The 20,837-nt window shown below is 41.9% G+C and overlaps 1 protein-coding gene across 1 annotated transcript in view; it reads left to right on the top strand.

Annotated features, from left to right (window-relative positions):
* The window catches only part of LOC141095313 (uncharacterized), a 258,298-nt gene that overhangs the window by 132,922 nt on the left and 104,539 nt on the right, over window positions 1-20,837 (top strand). Inside the window, 1 exon segment of the mRNA XM_073581273.1 lies at window positions 6,184-6,319. Coding sequence (XP_073437374.1) covers window positions 6,184-6,319 — 136 coding nt within the window.

Consider the following 20,837-nt stretch of genomic DNA (forward strand, 5'->3'; position numbering starts at 1 on the left):
AAAAGTGGCTGGGACCCTAGGAGGTAGCGACCATGCTATTTTAGAATTTTGGATAACTAGAGGAGGAAGACCTGTGAAGACTCAGACGTCAAGGTTAGATTTCAGAAAGGCAGATTTTAAGGGATTCAGAAAGAGAATTGGAGGGATCCAATGGCTGGATATCCTTAAAGACAAAAATGTCCAGGAAGGATGGGAAATCTTGAAAAATGAAATTCTCAAAGCACAGTTGTTAACAATTCCGAAAAGAGGGAAGAATAGGAAGCATTTAAGGAAACCAGGATGGATGAACACAGAACTTAAGCACATGCTAAAAAGGAAGAAAAAAATGTTTATAAAATGGAAAGAGGGAGGCATATCTAAAGAAGAATATAATGCTGTCTGCAGAAACTGCAGGGCACAATTCAGATTAGCTAAAGCTGAAAATGAACTGAGGCTTGCAAGAGATGTCAAAAGCAATAATAAAGGATTTTGGGGATATGTCAAAAGTAAAAGAAAAGTCAAAGATGCTATAGGATTTTTACAGGATGAAAATGATGAAATGGTAAGACAGGATGTTGAGAAGGCTGAACTTTTAAATTCCTATTTTGCATCTGTTTTCTCTCAGAAAGGAAATGCAACATCAACTGTTATTCACTGTCCTATTAAGGGAATAGAAGAATCCAGGATATCTATAAACAGAAAGATAGTGAGGAAACACTTAGTTAACCTAAATGAATTCAAGTCTCCAGGTCCAGATGAATTACACCCCAGAGTACTGAAGGAGATAGCAGAAGAAATTTTTGAACCCCTCTCCATAATCTTTGAAAATTCTTGGAGAACAGGAGAAGTGCCAGAAGACTGGAGAAGAGCAAATGTTGTTCCTATCTTCAAAAAGGGGAAGAAGGTGGACCCAGGCAACTATAGGCCGGTGAGTCTGACTTCTATACCAGGAAAGATCTTTGAACAAATTATTAAACAACATGTATGTCAATACCTGGATAAGAATGAAGTGATTAAACAGAGTCAGCATGGGTTTCTAACTAATAAGTCATGTCAGACTAACTTAATTTCCTTCTATGACGGTATCACTGATTGGGTGGATCAAGGAAATGCTGTAGATATAGTATATCTTGACTTCAGCAAAGCATTTGACAAAGTCTCTCATACAATCCTTATTGAAAAAATGACTAAGTATGGAATGGACAAGGCAACTGTTAGGTGGATTCATAACTGGCTTAGTGATCGGACCCAAAGAGTGGTCGTAAATGGCTGCACATCCAGTTGGAAGAATGTCTCAAGTGGGGTACCACAGGGCTCTGTCCTGGGCCCTGTATTGTTCAACATCTTTATCAACGATTTAGATGAAGGAATTGAGGGTAAACTGATTAAATTTGCTGATGACACAAAGCTAGGAGGGATAGCTAATACTAGAGAAGAGAGAGAGAGGATTCAAAAAGATTTAAATAAACTGGAGAAGTGGGCAGCAACTAACAGAATGGTTTTTAACAGGGAGAAATGCAAAGTACTACATCTGGGCAATAAAAATGAAAAAAGCATATATAGAATGGGAGGAATAGGGCTAAGTGACAGCACATGTGAAAAAGACTTGGGTATACTAATAGATCACAGATTGAATATGAGTCAACAGTGTGATGCAGCAGCAAAAAAGGCAAATGCAATTCTAGGATGTATTAACAGAAGCATACAGTCTAGATCACGTGAAGTCATTATTTCCCTCTACTCCTCTTTGGTCAGACCTCATCTGGAATATTGTGTCCAGTTTTGGGCACCACATTTTAAAAAAGACATCAACAAACTGGAGCAAGTTCAGAAAAGAGCGACCAGAATGGTGACCGGTCTGCAAACCCTGTCTTATGAGGAAAGGTTGCAGGATTTGGGAATGTTTAGTTTGCAAAAGAGAAGACTGAGAGGAGACTTAATAGCTGTCTACAAATATCTAAAGGGCTGTCACATTGTAGAAGGATCAACTTTATTCTCATTTGCACAAGGAAAGACTAGAAGCAATGGGATGAAACTGAATGGGAAGAGACACAGATTAGATATTAGAAAAAAACTTTTTGACAGTTAGAGTGATCAATGAGTGGAACAGGCTGCCACGAGAAGTGGTGAGTTCTCCTTCAATGGAAGTCTTCAAACAGAGGCTGGACAGACATCTGACTGGGATGATTTAGCGAATCCTGCTTTGAGCAGGGGGTTGGACCAGATGGCCCAGGAGGTCCCTTCCAACTCTACGATTCTATGATTCTATGATTCTATGACATATTCCGCTGTACTTTACATTTCAGAGGGGACATGTACAGACGATAGACATTACAGCATAACAATAATCACATAGATCATAACAGATACCAAGAGGAATGAGGGCCCTGCTCGCAAGCTTACAATCTATGAGGAAAAAGGTAGACACAAAAGGTGGGTGGTAACAGTTGCCCTAATTGTATGGACCAGTCATAATGTTAAGTGTGTAAAGTACAGACACAGAGGGCTAATGGATGCATAAAGCATGTGGGAACATGATGCGGGGAACCTGGTTATGGTAAAACTTTTGGCTGTGCCACACAGGGATAGATTAGATTAATGTGTTGAGGCAGTAGGCCAATCTGAATAAATGCATTTTCAGGGCACGCTTAAAATTGTAGGGATTGGGGACTAATCGTATTGACCTGGGAAGTGCATTCCAAAGAATTAGAGCAGCACGTGTAAAGTCTTGGAGACGGGAGTGGGAGGTTCTGATTATTGAGGATACTAACCTCAGGTCATCAGCAGAACGGAGGGCGCGGGTAGGGTGGTATACTGAAACAAGGGAGGAGATGTAGGGTGGTGCTGAGCCATGGAGGGCTTTGTGGGTGAGGGTAATAAGTTTATACTGAATTCTGGAGTGAATGGGTAGCCAGTGTAATGACTGGCACAAGGTAGAGGCATCGGTGTAACGATTGGCAAGGAATATGATCCTGGCTGCAGCATTCAAGACAGATTGGAGACGGGAGAGTTTGGTAAGAGGGAGACAGATTAGAAGAGATTTACAATAGTCGAGACGAGAATGAATAAGAGAAACAGTAAGAGTTTTTGCGGAGTCAAAAATAAGAAAAGGTCGAATTCTAGAAATGTTTTTGAGGTGCAGATAACAAGAGCGAGCCAGTGATCGGATGTGGGGGCAAAGGAAATCTCGGAGTCAAGTATGACCCCAAGACAGCGGGCATGTTGCTGGGGAGTAATAGTGGAACCACACACAGAAATGGCAATGTTGGACATAGGTACATTAGTAGAGGGAGGAAACACAAGGAATTCAGTCTTTGACAGGTTCAGTTTCAGATATAGTGAGGACATGATGTTAGACACAGCGTTTTGACAATCGCTGGTGTTTTCTAGAAAGGCTGGCATGAAGGAGAAGAAGCGTATAATTGGGTGTCATCAGCATAGAGATGGTACTGGAAACCAAATCTACTGATTGTTTGACCAATAGAGGCAGTGTACAAAGAGAAGAGGAGGGGGCCTAGGACTGATCCTTGAGGAACCCCAACAGTAAGGGGAAGATGAGAGGAGGAGCCAGCAAAAGATACAGTAAAGGAGCAGTCAGAGAGATAGGAGGAGAACCAGGAGAGAATGGTGTCCTTGAGGCCAATGGAATGGAGCATAGTGAGGAGGAGCTGATGATCCAGTGTCAAATGCTGCAGAGATATCCAAGAGAATTAGCATGGAGTAATGACCATTTGATTTAGCTGTTAGTAGATCATTAGAGACTTTAGTGAGGGCAGTTTCAGTAGAGTGTAAAGAGAGGAAACCGGATTGGAGAGGGTCGAGAAGAGAGTTATCAGAGAGATAGCGGATAAGATGGGAGTGGACCAGGCGTTCCAGGAGTTTAGACATGAAGGGAAGATTAGAGGCAGGTCTATAGTTAGCGGCACAGTTTTGGTAGAGGGATGGCTTTTTAAGTAGTGGATGTATGATGGCATGCTTAAATGAGGAGGGAAAGATACCAGAAGAGAGAAGTTAAATATTTTAGTTGGGTGAGGGGTGACAGCAGGGGAAAGGGACTGGAGGAGATGTGACGGAAATGGGTCACTGGTGCAAGTGGTTGGGCGAGAAGATGCAAGGAGCCTGCTTACTTCATCTTCTGTGACTGGTTCAAAATCAGAGAGTGAGCTAGATGCAGTGGGGGAGGGAGGGCAGTGCATGGTACGAGGTGATTGGGAGATAATTTCCTGTCGGATCGGGTCAATTTTTTCTTTGAAGTAATTGGCACTCGTGACCAATAGACAATGCCAGAAGCGTCTTTCTTGGATCAAGGAGAAAGAGAACTGGACTGTTGCTCAGTAGTCCAAGGGGTTATTTTCAGATGAAAGTAAGTTTTGCATTTCATTTGGAAATCGAGGCCCCAGAGTCTGGAGGGAGAGTGGAGAGGCCACAATCCAAGCTGCTCGAGGTCTAGTGTGAAGTTTCCACAATCAGTGATGGTTTGGGGAGCCATGTCATCTGCTGGTGTAGGTCCACTGTGTTTTATCGAGACCAATGTCAGCGTAGGCGTCTGCCCGGAAATTTTAGAGCACTTCATGCTTCCCTCTGCCGACAAGCTTTTTGGAGATAGAAATTTAATTTTCCAGCAGGACTTGGCACCTGTCCACACTGCCAAAAGTACCAATACCTGGTTTAAAAACAACAGTATCACTGTGCTTGATTGGCCAACAAACTCACCTGACCTTAACCCCATAGAGCAGGGGTCTCAAACGCGGCAGAGTAAATGGGCCGCACATAAAAAAAATTTGAGCTCGGGGGGCCGCATTCCTTTCAAACTTAATACACCCCGTACACGTGTGGATCCGCACACCTCGTACACACGCGGCTCCACTCCGTACACCTCGAACACACAGGGCTCCGCTCCGCACACCTCGAACACACAGGGCTCCGCTCCGTACATCTCATACACACAGGGCTCTGTACACCTCGTACACACGGCTCCGCTCCATACACCTCGGGCCGCAGATGCCTGCCTCAGGGGCCTCATGCGGCCCGCAGGCCGCGTGTTTGAGACCCCTGCCGTAGAGAATAGTACGCTGTTCTATGGCGTGTTGTCAAGAGGATGATGAGAGACAACACTGTAGACCAGCTGAAGGCTGCTATCAAAGCAACCTGGGCTTCCATAACACGTCAAGAATGCAACAGTGTGACCACCTCCATGCCACGCCGCATTGATGCAGTAATTGATGCAAAAGGAGCCCCGACCAAGTTTTTCAGTAGGCCAACATTTCAGATTGTAAAATAGTTTACCAAGCTGGTGTTCTAATTTACTGAGACAAATAATCATCAACATTAACAGAAATAAACACTTGAAATAGATCACTATGTCTGTAATGACTCTATATAATATAGGAGTTTCACTTTTTGTATTGAAGAACTGAAAGAAATTAAGATTTTGATGATATTGTAATTTATTGAGAAGCACCTGTACCGCGTCCAAAAACTCATCATGGGAACTTAGTGCCTTAATTTTTTTGTAAAATGTGCAGCGTCAAACTCGTCAAAAATCTCATCATGGGAATATAACCTAACTCATGGAGTCAAACACCGCAATTATACGTTTCTAGAAGACAGAGGAGTTGCTAACAGGGCGTGAATTCTGGGCATTGAGAACAGAAAGGATGCCAACTAACCACACAGTGGTCAGGCTTATACGATTCAGGACTTGGGCACAAGTGAATTTTTTGTTTTCTCGTGAAATAATGTCTGGCTACCAGTCTAAAAGCACATCATAGTTACATAGTCATTGGAACATTTCAATTTGTTTGAGACCACTAACATGCAATGATATAGAAAAATTCTCAGAGGAAAATCTTCTCCAATAGAAGGAAATTGCCTATTTTGTCAGTCTGGCCATGGCTACTGTACCTCAACCCGACCTGGCATCCATTATGCTGTTGGCTTGCATTAGATACACAACAAATCATCAGGTCTTCTACACTTGTGTAACAATAAGCCATGTTAAAACCACTTTAACACTATGTACTGTATAACTCCCACCTTTTTTCTATGCTGTCCATGTGATACCTAACCGTGGCTGTAAGTAATTTATTAACTTCTTATACCGTTTGTTTTACTACTATCAAATGTCCTGGAGAAATACACTCTTGATAGGCAAAGAAGAAACCAACAATGACAAAAATGACTTATTATTCTTCATCTGTCTAGGCAAGAATGAGTAGGAGCGGATCTGCAGCACCTTACGAGATATTTCGAATTCGACCTTTGAAGATACATTCATTTTCCCAAAGCACTCCAACCAGGCTGGATCTTGTAGGCCGTGTGAGGCGCATCACATTTCCTGGTATGTACATCATTTAATAGGAAATGTGGTACTAGTCATGGTACGGTAAATGATTTACTTGACGCACTGTTGACACTGTTGCCAGAGGGCTGTGTCGGACCGGTGTAAAATGAACCTGATGGCTGTTTCATGCTGCCCAAACTACAGGCAACAAGAATCAGACACCAGCTCTGCCATTTTAGCCAGCTATTTCTTACTCTGAAACACCTCGGAGATTCAGACAAAACATACATTTAATAGCCAGCCAGGGTTCATGAGGCTCAAGTGACTAGTCCAAAAAAAAATCAGTCCCTGGTTGCTTCTACGTACTGACTTTGAATGACAGGTTGTCATTATACAGAAGTGTAGAGAGACGTGTCACTCAAGGAGAGTGAAGTGTGGAAAAGATGTCAAGGTGGAATATTTTGGACTAGTCACCTGAGCCACATTGTCCCCGGTTTTCTTTTTAAATGTGTTTTTCTGGAATGACAGAGTCATGCAGATTCATGGCTCAGGCAGTATGTCAGGTTCATCTAAAGAGGGCCACCTTCCTGACGTTATTGTTTACGAGGAACTCTATTAATGATAATGGATTCACTTTCATGGAGATGTTTCTCTTGAAGAAAACATATGTCCATATGTCCTTTTTGGACACTGTAGACTATGCTCTTTGTACTCCATTGCTCCGTCTGGAGAGTTTTTCGGGGATTCAGATGTAACACCTAACCAAAGGGACAAAAAAAATGTCCCCTACACACCAAAACCAAAAATTGCATATGTGAACTCTCCCAAAAAACATGAGGAAAAAGAGCTCTGTGCAGATTGCATGAGAAGACTATGTGTGTTTTTATACAAACAAAATAAACATATAGGAAAAAAAATGAAAAACAGAATGCGTCAGTTTTTTTTCATTTGTGATTCTCTCATGGTCTTAGTAAGTCTTGAGTCTTAAGAAAATCTCTTCCAGCTCTCTTTGTCAGATGTTAGGACTCATTGTCATGTACATATTGTATCTTTGTTTATCATGGGTAGAACACGTACCCGTTATATTACATGAGGCTATTCATACGGTTAATTTTGTCACGGATCAAAATCAGCCACACAAATCTAAAAGTCTGAAAATCCCAAAGCGTAAAATGGATGTTATATATGCAATCCGTGCTCTGTCCATTTTTGTCCTTTCAATGGTTAGGAGACTTTTTGCAATTTTACTTATTTATTTTGCATATGAGAAAAATCATTTAAGAAATACTGATGGGAAAAACGGACTCACCAAATAAACTCTGATTGAAAATCTGCTCCAAAAAACGGATAGAAATCAATACTTTTTTTTCCACTTGCTAGAATAAAATGGACGTCTGAATAAGGCCTTAGAGTGAAACCATCATTAAGATCATATAGGGGATTCATGAGTACATGACAAGGACATAATAAAAATTAATTCAGAAACATATTCCAAGCGGAAAAAAGGTGCCTATAATGGGATTATTGCCAAAAAGTCCCCCAAAAATTGTTTGCCCCGATCACTATTGAACTTGTAGATGTTTACATGCATTAATGTAAATTATATTACTAATTTACTTTAAGCTAAATGTCTGAAATCTGATTTTTCCGGTATATTGCTCCTTAAAGGATAACATATCTCACATTCAGTCCAGGCTACGTGTAAGAGGACCTTGAATATGTTCAGTAACGCATAGCATAACCTGATAATTGGGGGTGGGGGACTTTAGCATCTTGCTTCTGTTTACTGCCTGTAAGTGAGAATAGAAGGCTGCTTTAGAGGAGAAGCACTTCACATACCACATCACAGACATTCATCTCAGTCACAGCCTTTTGGCATGTGGAAGATAAACTGTGGAGTGGGAGGAGATCTCATCAAGGACACTCATCCCAGTGCACAGCGGGAGGAAAAGCACTTGTAATTCTACTGTTTGTGTTTGTTAAAAAAAAAAAAAGCAATAAAATATGAATATATGCAAAGAAAAAAAATACATGTGGAATCATCGTCAATATTTTTTTCTTACAGCAGTTGACCTATACTCTATCATTGTTGACCTATCCTTAGGATTAGTGATGAGTGAACGTGCTCAGATAACATCTTACCCGAGTATGCTCGGGTTTTATCAGAGTATCTTGGGCATGCTGGTATATTACTTTCCAGTCCCCGTGGCTGCAAGATTTGCGGCTGCTAGACAGCCTCAACACACGCAGGGATTGCCTGTTTATTATGTTATTCCCACATGTGTTGAGGCTGTCTAACGGCTGCAAATCATACAGCCACGGGGACTCGAACATGACATATGAGAATGCCCAAGATACTCTGATAAAACCCGAGCATACTCGGGTAAAATGTTATCTGAACACGTTTGCGCTTCACTACTTAGGATAGGTCATCAATGTCTGATCGGTCAGGGTCCGCCACTTGGCATCCCCACCAATAAGTTATTGATTTGAATAGGCCCAATGTGAAACTTACTGTTTGCCACATGGGTTTTTTTTGCCTTCCTCTGGATCAACATGTTAGGGCAAGTTAGGATAGGATATGGGTTGAACTAGATGGACTTAAAGTCTTCCTTCAACCTTAATAACTATGTTACTATGTAATGTGAAGCAGCTCCGCTATTGAGCATTTCCGGCTGGCTGCTGCTGACACCGAGAACAGCTGATCGGTGGGGGTGCCAGGTGTCGGACCCCTATCAATCAGACATTGGTGACCTATTCTAAGTAAAGTAGTGGACAACTTTTTTAAGCAATATTTTAGGTGACAATATATGTGTTGTGTCACATTCAGATTGTGATGTGGCATTTCACCATCGCATCTGATGATTTTCTATAGTGTTGCTTTGTGATCTGTGATTTCCCACGACTTTCCCAATGTGCTTGGAAGACTCACTTGCAATAGACTTCATTGAAAGTCTCATCCGACCCCAACCTTTATGTGACTTGTTTGCAATCACAATTCTAATATAGTAAAGTTGGACAAAGGTTCTTGGCGTTGTGACTTGTCTAAGAACTACTGTTGAATGCTGCGTCTTAGCACAGGCTGTATCGTTGTGGTCAGAATGGGACTTTGGGAACCACACTATGATCTATGAGTTACTTTTTCAGCTCTTAACCATTTTGATTTTCGTGGGGAGAGCTCAATAGAGAAAATGTAGGGAACAAAAAATGTAGTTTATTTAAAGCCAGCCCCAAGAAAAGATCAGGCTCTGATCACACCAGCATCATGGCTTCCATTCTTAACAGAGCCATGACTGGGGAGACAGATCCATTTTGAAGCTTTTTACAGTTAGTGTTGACTTACAGTATAATGTGGTCAGCTCTCTGAGTTTTTTAATAATGCTGCAGAATACACTATTATTTTCATAAAAAATACTGGAGACCATAAAAGAAAAAGAATAATAACTGTCAGCAGGTATTTACTACCTCATCTGAGAGCAGCATAATGTAGAAAAAGAGACCCTGATTCCAACTATGTATCACTTAGTTTACTGGAGACAGCAGTTGTGATCAGAGTTCATAGATGTAACATGAAACACAGCTCATGAAGCTAACCTCACCGACATCACAGCTTTCTGTGTACATTGTCTACTTACAGTGAGCTGCTTATCACGGGAGGAGGTGGAGTTGGACTAGCAGTCCTGGGCTCATCAGACCTGTGAATGATAATCCCCTTGTGATAAAACCTTTATTATAAGTAAACAACAGCACCCAGCTTTTTAAATAACACATCGCTGAATTCTGTGTTTCAGTCTCTATTTCCTGCTCTCTTCAGATAATATAGCAAAACCCTGCTGACATATTCCCTTTAAAGAGAATAAGACTTACAAGTACATACAGGCAATGCTCCATGTGAAAGTATGTAAATTAACCAAATCAACAAAAGAAATTATCCACCTGTTTCAGAGTTTTTTTTACACCTCAGCAGCACCAACATTTTAAAGGGAATCTGTTGGTAGGATCAACTCTCCTAAGATGTCTATAAAGGCATGTAGGTCATAGGAAGCTGAATAAAATGATACCTTGATATCTCAGATCAGATGTCTTATTGCCAAGAAATTCATGTTTTTCTTAATATGAAAATAAGCTGTTAAGATCTATGGGCCGGACATAGATCTTGCTGAGAATCTGCGTGATATGTAATGACTGACACTTTGCTCTCCTAAAAACACAGCTCTGCTCTGAGATCAGAACTAACAGAACAGCAGAAGTGAACTTTATCTAATCACAAACACATTTGCAGCAGCAGTTATCCTCTCACAGTGCTGGCAGCTCTGCTGTTCTGCCCTCCTCCCCACACTGACTCTCTGTCAATTGGAAGCTGAAACACTATGAGCGGACACCTGCAAATGTGTTTGTAGTGCCCCTTTTCATTTATAATAAGCTCTGGAGGCAGATTCTTAGGGAGATCTATGTCTGGCACATAGTCCTTAACAGCTCATTTACATATAAGTAAAAATGTGGATTTCTCTGGAAAAAGACATCGGATAGCAGATATCAAGGTGTCATTTTATTCAGCTTCCTATGACCTACATGACCATATAGACGGCTTAGGAGGGTTGATCCTACTGACAGATTCCCTTTAATATGTGACCAATTCATAAAATATACTTTTTAAAATCATTTTTTCACATATATCCCTGTTATTTGTGCTTTTTATGTTATACCTAGTGAATGATACATTAGGGCTATGTTCACACTTTACAGTTGCACAAAGATTTTTATCCCAAGGCATGCGTGAAATTAGAGGCCTACAGGAGGCCTCCAAAGAAGTTTAAATGTACCCTGTTAGAACTCTGTATAACTTTATTGTTTTGTAATCCCACTGTGGACTACAAAATGACCTACGTACAATAACTGCACCAAAACGCAAGATGTGAACAAGACCGCGTGTTTCGATACTCATCAAGTAATTAGACAGTAATTGATTTGTAAGCTGGGCGAGAGTATAAATCTCCCTAGTCCTGGGTTTTCTAAATGAATCACATAGGAAGACAAATCCAATGACATCCCGCTGGTTACATCAATGGGATGCAGCTCTGGAGCTCCACCGGACAATGCGGGGTTTCTCTGAGAGGATTCCCTGAAAACAATAGGATGATTTGCACGTATTCTTCAAACTTCAGCCCTTCCAAGTCCTTGATATTAGAAGCAGTTGCTATGAAACCCTTATGGCATTGAGCCATCGATCACTAGGGTGTTGGATGAAGCTTGTGATTCCTGGAGCCCCCCTAGAAGCCCCCTATGATGTCAGGTTGCATTCTACAAGGATAGCTGCCAGGCTGCTCAGCATTGAGCCAGCACTGCCAGGTACAAGAGCCTGCAAGAAGCAACAAGAGGCTCCTGATCAAGCTTGTGAATCCGGATGAGGACTCAACTGCCATGCCCAAGTGATCCAATGAACCCACACAGTAGTTCTGGGAGCTCTGGCCTTTCCTCTGGCTCTGATTCTGACAGCAGTAGCTGCCTTGGTTGGGGTGGTGCTGGTATGAGAGGGCTGCTGTCTAGATACTGGAGCCTGGAAAGCCTGCAGTCTGCTTCTGGTAAGGAGAATTGCTTCTATAGCTAGTCTGGGATTTAGTTATTTGGGGCAGTGCATGGACTGGAACATAAAAGGTGAATTATTGGTGATGATTATAATGTATAGTCAGTGGCTACATCAGGATGAGTGCTTCTCTTCTGCATGCACAACATAATATTAACAGGTGGCAGAGCATAACCGGTATGAAAGTGAATGTGAAATGCTGTGTGCCGTGGTGTGGTGGGATAAATCAGTGCAGAATATAAGATTCGGAGCAGAGGAAATGCCACGAAAAGGATGTGCCCATCCTTAAAAAAAAAAGTTTACAACTTGCATTTTTTTTTTTGTTAACTTGCTTGCTGGGGCACAAGTGGAACATTTCACAATGCAAGCGGCACTACAGATTCGTAGAGTAGAAGAGGAATTATTTGTGATACAGGAATAATATTAGTATTAATGTAACTTATCTCTAGTTAAGTAGAACATTATTATTAATATGAGAATGTTATTATTGCTAATATTATGAATCTCTAGTAGGAAAATTATTAATTGCTCTATATTAAGGAATTGCTCATAAATCTGTAACGTATGCATGCTGGTTGCTAAGGTGAGTCTTTACACTAGACCTTTTGTTCTGTATTTCTTTTTTTAAGTGCATATTGTGTTTTTTATTTGAAGCAATGTAACATGTATTTCTTTTATGGATGCTTAAAAAAAAAAGTCCTATCGTATTATCATTAATATGGTTCCGCTTCGCAAGAGGCCGAATCTGATTACTGACGGCACAGTAGTTTCTAGTAGAAAAGTAGATTATTTTATTGGCAGGATTAGGCTTTTTTTTATCGCATCCCACAGTAATGAGACGATTATGACCTGTGTGATATAATGTATGGTATAGCTGTTATGTTAGACTTACTCTGCAGTAAGAGGAATGTGATCATTCACATCAGGATTTCCAATTTCTGATTACCATATTCATCTCTCATCAGACTTGGCGCTCCTTCACACGGCTTTATTTTCGGTCCTAGTGCTGCGTGTGAAAAAAAACAGACAGCACTCAGACCAATGTCATACAAAGGAGCAGCGCAGATGAATGATTTTTTTAACTGAGCGATTTGGCGGCACTAGTTTCTGCAATAAATCAGATGAGACTCATCCATTCAAGCCTATGAGTGTGTGAAAAAAAATCGGATGCCATATAGAGCCACAGTATCGAATCCGATTTTTACTGATATATTGCAATTCTGTAACAAAGAAACTGTGAATTGTCCTGTAAATGATTCATAGCTGCTGCTGTCAAAAACAGATTGTATACAAATGACAAGTGAGAAAAAATTATCTCACTTTCCTGGATGATATTTTTTTAATTTTTTTTTTTTTTTTACATTACCGTACATTTTTCATTTTTGCCTACTTATATACTGTTAACTTCCATTATCTTCTGTGTACATATGTACAGTCAGGAATTGATCAGGAATGGCTTAACTAACAACTGTACAATGTTTGTGTTATTATAAATCTGCTCCTCTTTAGCAGCATGGATGCTCTGATTAAAGAGATCCAAAAGCTATGGAAAAAGTTCAACTCCAGCGGTTTGTAGTCTACAGTAAAAAAAAAAACATGAAAAAAGCATGGTGTCCGGTCTGAAGTGCACAAGGTAACAGCAGGATAACTCCTGCGGTTGTGCTGGGTATTGCTATTTAGGCAATTGCCCAAATTAATAATCAATAAGTAATAAATTATGGTATTTATTGTCCGCAGGTCTCTAGGATTTTACATATTTTTTCTTAAATGAACATGATATTTGACTTCTAATTTAATTTTTTTTGAAGTAGTTTAAAAATAGATATTGAATAGCAACGAGTACTGTTCTATCTAAGGCTAGTTTCACACTAGCGCTTTTGAACGCAGCGACGGCCTGCGCCCTGCCACACCTCCGCCGGTAGCTCGCAGGCAGGCCGTGCGCAGTATGCGTTTGGCGGCGCATGCGCCTTTTAGACGGTGCGCCGAGCGCAACCAAACTGCAGCAGGTTGCGTTTGGCGCAGGTCGGCACACCGTCAAAAGGACGCATGCGCCGCCAAATGCATACTGCGCACGGCCTGCGCCCCCAGTGATAAAGATAGGGGACGCATGCAGCGTCATGCGCCGGTAGGCGGAGCTACAGGCGGAGGCGCGGCAGGGGGCGGGGCTTAGCGACGGCCGTGCGCAGGCCGTCGTTGCACTCAAAAGCGCTAGTGTGAAACTAGCCTAAGCTGTACACGTGGGAAACCAAGGTGTTAAAAAATACCAGACATTAAAGAGGTTGCCCACTGCTTTTTCATTGATGACCCATACTAAGGATAGGTCATCAATGTGGGATCAGTCAGGGTCCAACACCCTGCAACCCCACCAATCAACTGATCTTGGTGGCGGTGGCTGCCCGCTGTAAATGCTCAATTGCGGAACTGCTCCATCTTATAGTAGTAGCCGCGGTAGGGTACTACACTTCCACCTCCTATTCATATCAATGGAGGGCGAATGTGCAGTACCCTGCCGCGGCCACTACCAGAAGACGGAGCAGCTCCACAATGAACCAGTCCCGGCCGGCGGCAGACACTGAGAACAGCAGATCGGTGGGGGTGCAGAGTGGCAAATTTCCGTGGCAATTCCGCAACTCCCTGCCGCGGGAAATACGCATGCGGAATTCCCGCGAAAAAATAGCGTTTTGCAAGCATAATTAGCTTGCAGAATCCTAGCGTTTTCCAAGCGATTTGTAGCATCGCTTGGAAAACTGATTGACAGGTTGGTCACACTCGTCATCCATAGTGTTTGACAAGTGTGACCAACTTTTTACTATTGCAGCTGCCTTTGCTGCATCAATAGTAAAAGATATAATGTTAAAAATTAAAAAAATAAAAAATTGTGATATACTCACCTTCCGGCGTCCCGCACAGCGTTCCCAGGCCTCAGAGATGCTCCCCGCAAGTCCCGTTCCCAGCGATGCCTTGCGACAATGACCCCAGATGACGTAGTATCACACGAGACCGCTACGTCATCACAGGTCATTGTCGCAAGGCATCACTGGGAACGGGACTTGCCGGGAGCATCTCTGAGGCCTGGGGACGCTGCAGGGGACGCCGGAAGGTGAGAATATCCCAATTTTTTATTTTAATTCTATTTTTTTTAACAGGGATATGATACTCAGGGCTTAGAGGAGAGTGTCCTCTCCTCCAGACCCTGGGTACCATCCGCACATTTTTCGCTTACTTTGCGCATGGTGGGCATAGCCACATGTGGAAAGTAAGCGGATCAATGCATTCCTATGTGTGCAAAATCACCGCGATTCCGCAAAAAGAATGAGCATGCTGCGTATTTTTCCGCGATGCGATTCCGCCGCGGAAAAATGCACAGCATTAGACAGCATGTGCGGAATGCCATTGAATTCAATAGGTTGCGGATTTTTCACCTTTTCGTTCACAAAACGCAGCAAAAACACTAAAAATCCGCACGTGTGCACACAGCCTTAAGTGTTTAACTTCCGTTAACTGTGTCAGGCTTAGAATGCCATGAAGTAGTTAAAAGAAGTGACCTGATCATTCTCCAGGAGACTTCCGCTTTGAAGTCTCTTTTGCTTCCGAAATTACGGTATGCAGTTACGTCAATAAGAGACGGTGTGTACATACCCTAAGAGGGGACACTGGAAGCAAGTCCGCTTTACTGGCATTTATGGTCATGTTCACACTGAGCTTTTTTAGGCACTCAGAATCAACAAGTTTTTCAAGTAGAAACCACTTCAGGAAATGTTGCTTTTTGGGAGCAGTTTTTTGAAGTTTTTCTTTTGATTTGATATTTTTTGATGAGATTTTAGGGCATGTTTATGAAGAAGTGCTTCAAAATCCATAGTATTTGAAGTGGATTTTGAAATGGATCCACATCAAAAAAACTTTTTGTGTGAACATAATCTTGAAGGGTTTGAAAGAGTTTTTTTTCCTGAAGCGTGTTTTGCAGCCTTTTTCACATTTGTCTTTCCACGCACATATTTTATTGCAAACTTGTTCGATCCACGATAGAACATGTTTCCATTATACTCTATGGGTCTGTTCACATGACTTGGATTTTTTGCGCACCATGTCTATGCAAAAATCACAAACGCCGTTTTTACAGACATCATGGATGAAAAATGCCAGTTTAAGTCTTTGTGGTCTGTGAAAATCATGGACAGCACATAGATGACATCCGTGTGCAGTCCATCTGGTGTCAGCAGGGTTGGACTGGCCATCTGGCAATTCTGGCAAATGCCAGAAGGGCCTGTCTGTTCATGGGCTGCCTTGTCTGCTATGTTGTTAAAAGAATTGGTGTTCTCAAGACACCCATACTGTTAAGAGTAGGCCATGGGTATCATTAGAAATATTGGTCTTGTAGAAAATCTACCTTTCCTCCATCCCTGGTAATATTAGTAATAGATTCCATCTGGTTCATGGGGACGGGGACAACATGGGCCTGTGTGATTTCAAATGCCAGGGCTGAATTCCAGCCCCAGTCCGTACCAGGCTGTCTGTGAGTATCATGGCGATGGATAGGAGAAGCTTTGCAGCTTTTTTTTTTTTTTTTGTTATTCAGTGAAAACTACACCAGGTCTGAATGATGCCTTAGGCCGGGGTCACACTAACCAACGCAAAATACGGTCAGTATTTTACATGCGTAATACGGATGAATGGCCCCTAAACAGTGCTCCGTATGTCATCCGTAATCAAGGTGTGGTCGCGTATTTTGCGCATGTCAGCATCCGTATGTAATCCGTATGGCATCCGTATGGCGAGCTTTTCCCGCAGGCTTGCAAAATGGACATATAATGGAGCCCAGTGACAGGGTTTCTAACAGAAACCAAAGAATAGATATAGACACATAGAATGCATATATATATATATATATATATATATATATATATATATATATATGTGTATATATCTATTCTTTCATTTCTTTATTAAACCTGTCAGTGTGAGTTTACTGTATCGCGCACTGAATTGCCGGCTTTGCTAAAAGACACCTGGTGCGTATTTCTCGCAAGTCACATGTGTGGTCCGTGTGTAATGCGTATTTTTTGCGCACCCATAGACTTGCATTGGCGTACTACGGCCGTAGTATGCTGACAATCGCAGCATGCTGCGATTGGCACGGAGCGTAGAATACGGATGAGAACTATACGGCTGGTGCGAGGGACCCCATAGAGAATCATTGGTCCGTGTGTCATGCGTGCTTTTAGCGCCTCTCACTCGGCCGTATTCCTCGCCAGTGTGACCCCGGCCTTACAGCTGATTCCTTCAGCAAGTTTTATTTTCCACTAGGCATTTTTCAAGCGTCTTCAGGTAAAACAAAACCAGTAAAGTGGATCATCCGTCAAAATAAATAAGGGCTCAATCAGACGTCTGTGCAAATCCGTCCGAGATCGGATCACAGTGCATGGGGACTGGCCGGCGGCTCTCCCGATGTGAGCGTGACAGATTCATAGAAATACATGGAGCTGTCACGCTCGGGTCGGGAGACCTGCGACCAGTCCGTGCATTAGCCGTTTGTGCTCAGATCGATTTTGCACAGATGTCTGAATCTTTTTGAACCATTTTTTTTTTAAGAGATTTTTAGATTGGATGCCAATCAAAAAACTCCATGTGATCGTAGCAAAATATATTAAAAATGTTATAAAGGAGGAGCTGCTCAGTATCAGTGGAGTGATGAGTTTCGATTTGGTGGAAAAGACAAACCAGTTCTACATTTCTAGTGAGGATGTAAAGCTTGCGGCAGAAATAACATTCCTGTTGTGCATCTGAGGAAAATATAATTAAGAGATTAAAACTGACATGGCGGGAACTTGTAAGACAAGCAGATCTTTTGTCCCTAAGAATAAGAAACTACACACAACATAATTTCAGATTTTTTGTTATTTGATCTGTAGGTAGGAGACTGGTCTGGAATAGCCAGGTTCCATCCCGGTGGATGGACAGCAATGGATGCACTCATAGATCAGACAGTGAGGGAGATTTACTAAAGTATAGAACAAGAAAATTGCATCAAAATTTGCTCTATTTGTTCCTAAAGCCTCATCAAGTAGTATATCTATTCATGACATGTTTTAAATATCAATCACCATCTGTATCTGCTTTCACAGCAGAGATGACTAGTGCCAATGGTGGTATGATCCCACCCACGTCTGTCGAGACACATGCGCTATTAGCAGGTAGCATGTAATCTAATGAGCGTGACATATGTACGATACCTACCGCATCGGAAGTTAGACGAGGAAAAACAATTGAAAAATTTTTGCCTCATTTTACAAGGGTAAAAATAGAAAAAGCAGCATAGTCTAAATTAAATGTGACCCTGCCAAATTATGCCAAAATATAGGCACAAAAAAAAGTATTGCAAAGAAAGCCGATTAGATGTATAAAGTTAGACAAGAGTCTGAAGATGCTGCAAATTTTTCTTCCCACATCAGTAAAATTAGTAAAATCAGTAAATTCTCACCGTCTAGCCTAAATTTGCAATGTTATATTGGAGATTAGCGCATTTCCCCTAATGTGTTTCTAGCAAAGGACCAAAAGAATGAATATGTTACATGATGTTTATTATAAATGTAAAAAAATCATTTAGAATTAAGAATGGTTTGTATTTATGGGAAATGTTACAACTACTTTTTACTACTACTATTACATATCCATCTATTGGCCAATTTCAATCTCCAGAATGGGGGAAGAATACGACTACCATTATCTACTAGTAAGCTGGCTAGAAATTACATCTCCAGTTTTCCCTGTGTTACGTGAGATGTTCCAAAGTGATTTGGATCCAGTCTTGCTGGTAGTTGAAGGTTTTGTAACAAATGTGCAGTGGACATTAGAAAAGTGCAGAACAATTCGTGGGACTCCAGTCCAGGTGAGTGGTGCTTGGCAGCTAGACGGCAGTTCTGCAAACCTCTTACCTTCCAGCTTTCCACTTTTGATTAGCTAGAGCTGGCGTGATGTCATCTGGGTGTCATGCCACATACACAATGTTGCACTAGCCCTGATAAATCGAATGCCAGCCTAGGGATCCCAGAAGGTAAGAGATTTACAGGTCTCCCAGCTAACTGCCAGGTACCACTCACCTGGATACTGTGCCCAAGTCCTGCGACTCGATCTGCTCATCTCTCTAGGACATGACTTTGTAGCACTCACTAACATTCAGTAGAAGTATTACAGGTTCTCCGCCTGTACTGGTCAGTTTAGTCTTCCTGACATCCATCCGGTTTTAAAAATGGCTGATGATGGAGGAGCATGTGACCAGACCTGTCCATTGTCCTACTGAAACACAGCTTTCTCACATGCCAACTTTTAATGGGAAGATTCTGATATCCCAGTCAGGAACATGAAGCAACATGTTGTGCCGTAGTGCCGTGTACATCCGGCCTTAGCGTGATGAAAACATTAAAGGATCATTCCAGCAGTTTCTCATCTATCCCCCCCGTTACTAATTTTAAATGTGTGTATTGAGTGCACAATAATACTTACTTACCAATCGCTGTCTTCTGCAATGTTCAGCTCTGCTTTGGTCATCTCCTGCATGATGTCACCACAAGTGTGACCAGACGGCTCTCAAAGTGTCTTCTTTGTGAACTGGAAGTCCCTTTCTCAATATAAGTCTACGAGACTCAAAACAAGGCTCTTATGGTCTTACATTAAAGGGAATCTGTCACCTACCCTTTGGCGGGCGATGAAAACAAGGTCGGTCCGGTCCGATGGGCGGTATTCCCGATGTGTGCCGCCTCCCCATCCTTGCCCGCCATCCGCAGGTTATTGCTGAATTGGAGTAGGTGTACGCCATTTTTTGCGCGTGCGCTAAGCATTCATAGCTAGCGCACGCGCAGTATGCTTTGCCCAACTGTGGGCAAAGCCGAAAAGCCGGACTGCGCATGCTCCGGTTAACTAAGCCCCGGAAGTATTTTGCTGTGTTCCGGGGCTTAGTTAACGCTATTCTTAATACATTGGCTCCTTAGTGTCTAAGATTTCCTTTAGTAATACATTTTCTCAGAACTGGAAGGATCAGGTAACCTAGTGGTGAACAGTGCTGTTAATTTAGAAACCACGAACAAGGCACCGGGCTTTTCAGCTGAAGAAGTTTCCTTGAAATGTATGCATGCTCAGGATCAGCAGTGCCAACACAATGGAAGATATGGAAATCACATCTTGTTGAATTCTAAACACATTGTTGATGACTGATGTGCGGGCGCAGCCTGCAACCTGGGGAGGGATGAAAGGAGAAATGTGTGCATGAGAAAGGTCATTACACTGTAGGGTATAGGCAAAGGAGAAATGTGCTGACTAGGTCACAGCAAAGAAATATTTTGTCAGAAGATGGAAGTACAGTATGTCTTATGTGGGAAAAGGCAGATCACAAGCTGATATCAATGATGATTTGTGTAATACAGTGGAAACAGAGAATTAGTAGATTAAATGGGAATGATACTTTCAACAAACTTTGCATAAACCAATAGTATAAGCGAATATAATAAACTTTATAAAATATCTCATCAGGGAAATTCACTGTGGTGTCAGGTTACACAGTGTGTTATAATCTATGGAGAAAAGAGGATGAGGAAGAGTGAGGAGCAGAGTGAGGAAACAAGCAGAGGGAGAAACAGGAAAATCATGCTCAGCTTTCTAACAAATCTTGTACCTCGTCACCCCCCCAGAGCTGAATTCACATCCGCATAGCTCAGTACTACCATATATTGCCTTTCATGGTGATGTTCCTTTTGTTTATGTGCTAAAAAAGGAAATGAGAGCGGCAATCCATCTCCCTGTGTATAGGAGACATTATAGTAGTTAATCTCCTCCTGCCAGGTCAGAGTCATTTGCAAATTTAGTGACTGAGGCAGCAGCCGCAAAAAGTGCTGAAGATATAGATTACAGTTCATATAATGGCCAGAAATATTGTTATTCCTCTTGTAAACACAGTTACTTGAAAGTACAATTAGTGAATGTGCACCCTTGAACAACATT

This window comes from Dendrobates tinctorius, unplaced genomic scaffold, assembly GCF_039654945.1.
Source record: "Dendrobates tinctorius isolate UK_male_01 unplaced genomic scaffold, ASM3965494v1 ptg000069l, whole genome shotgun sequence".
NCBI lineage: Eukaryota > Metazoa > Chordata > Amphibia > Anura > Dendrobatidae > Dendrobates > Dendrobates tinctorius.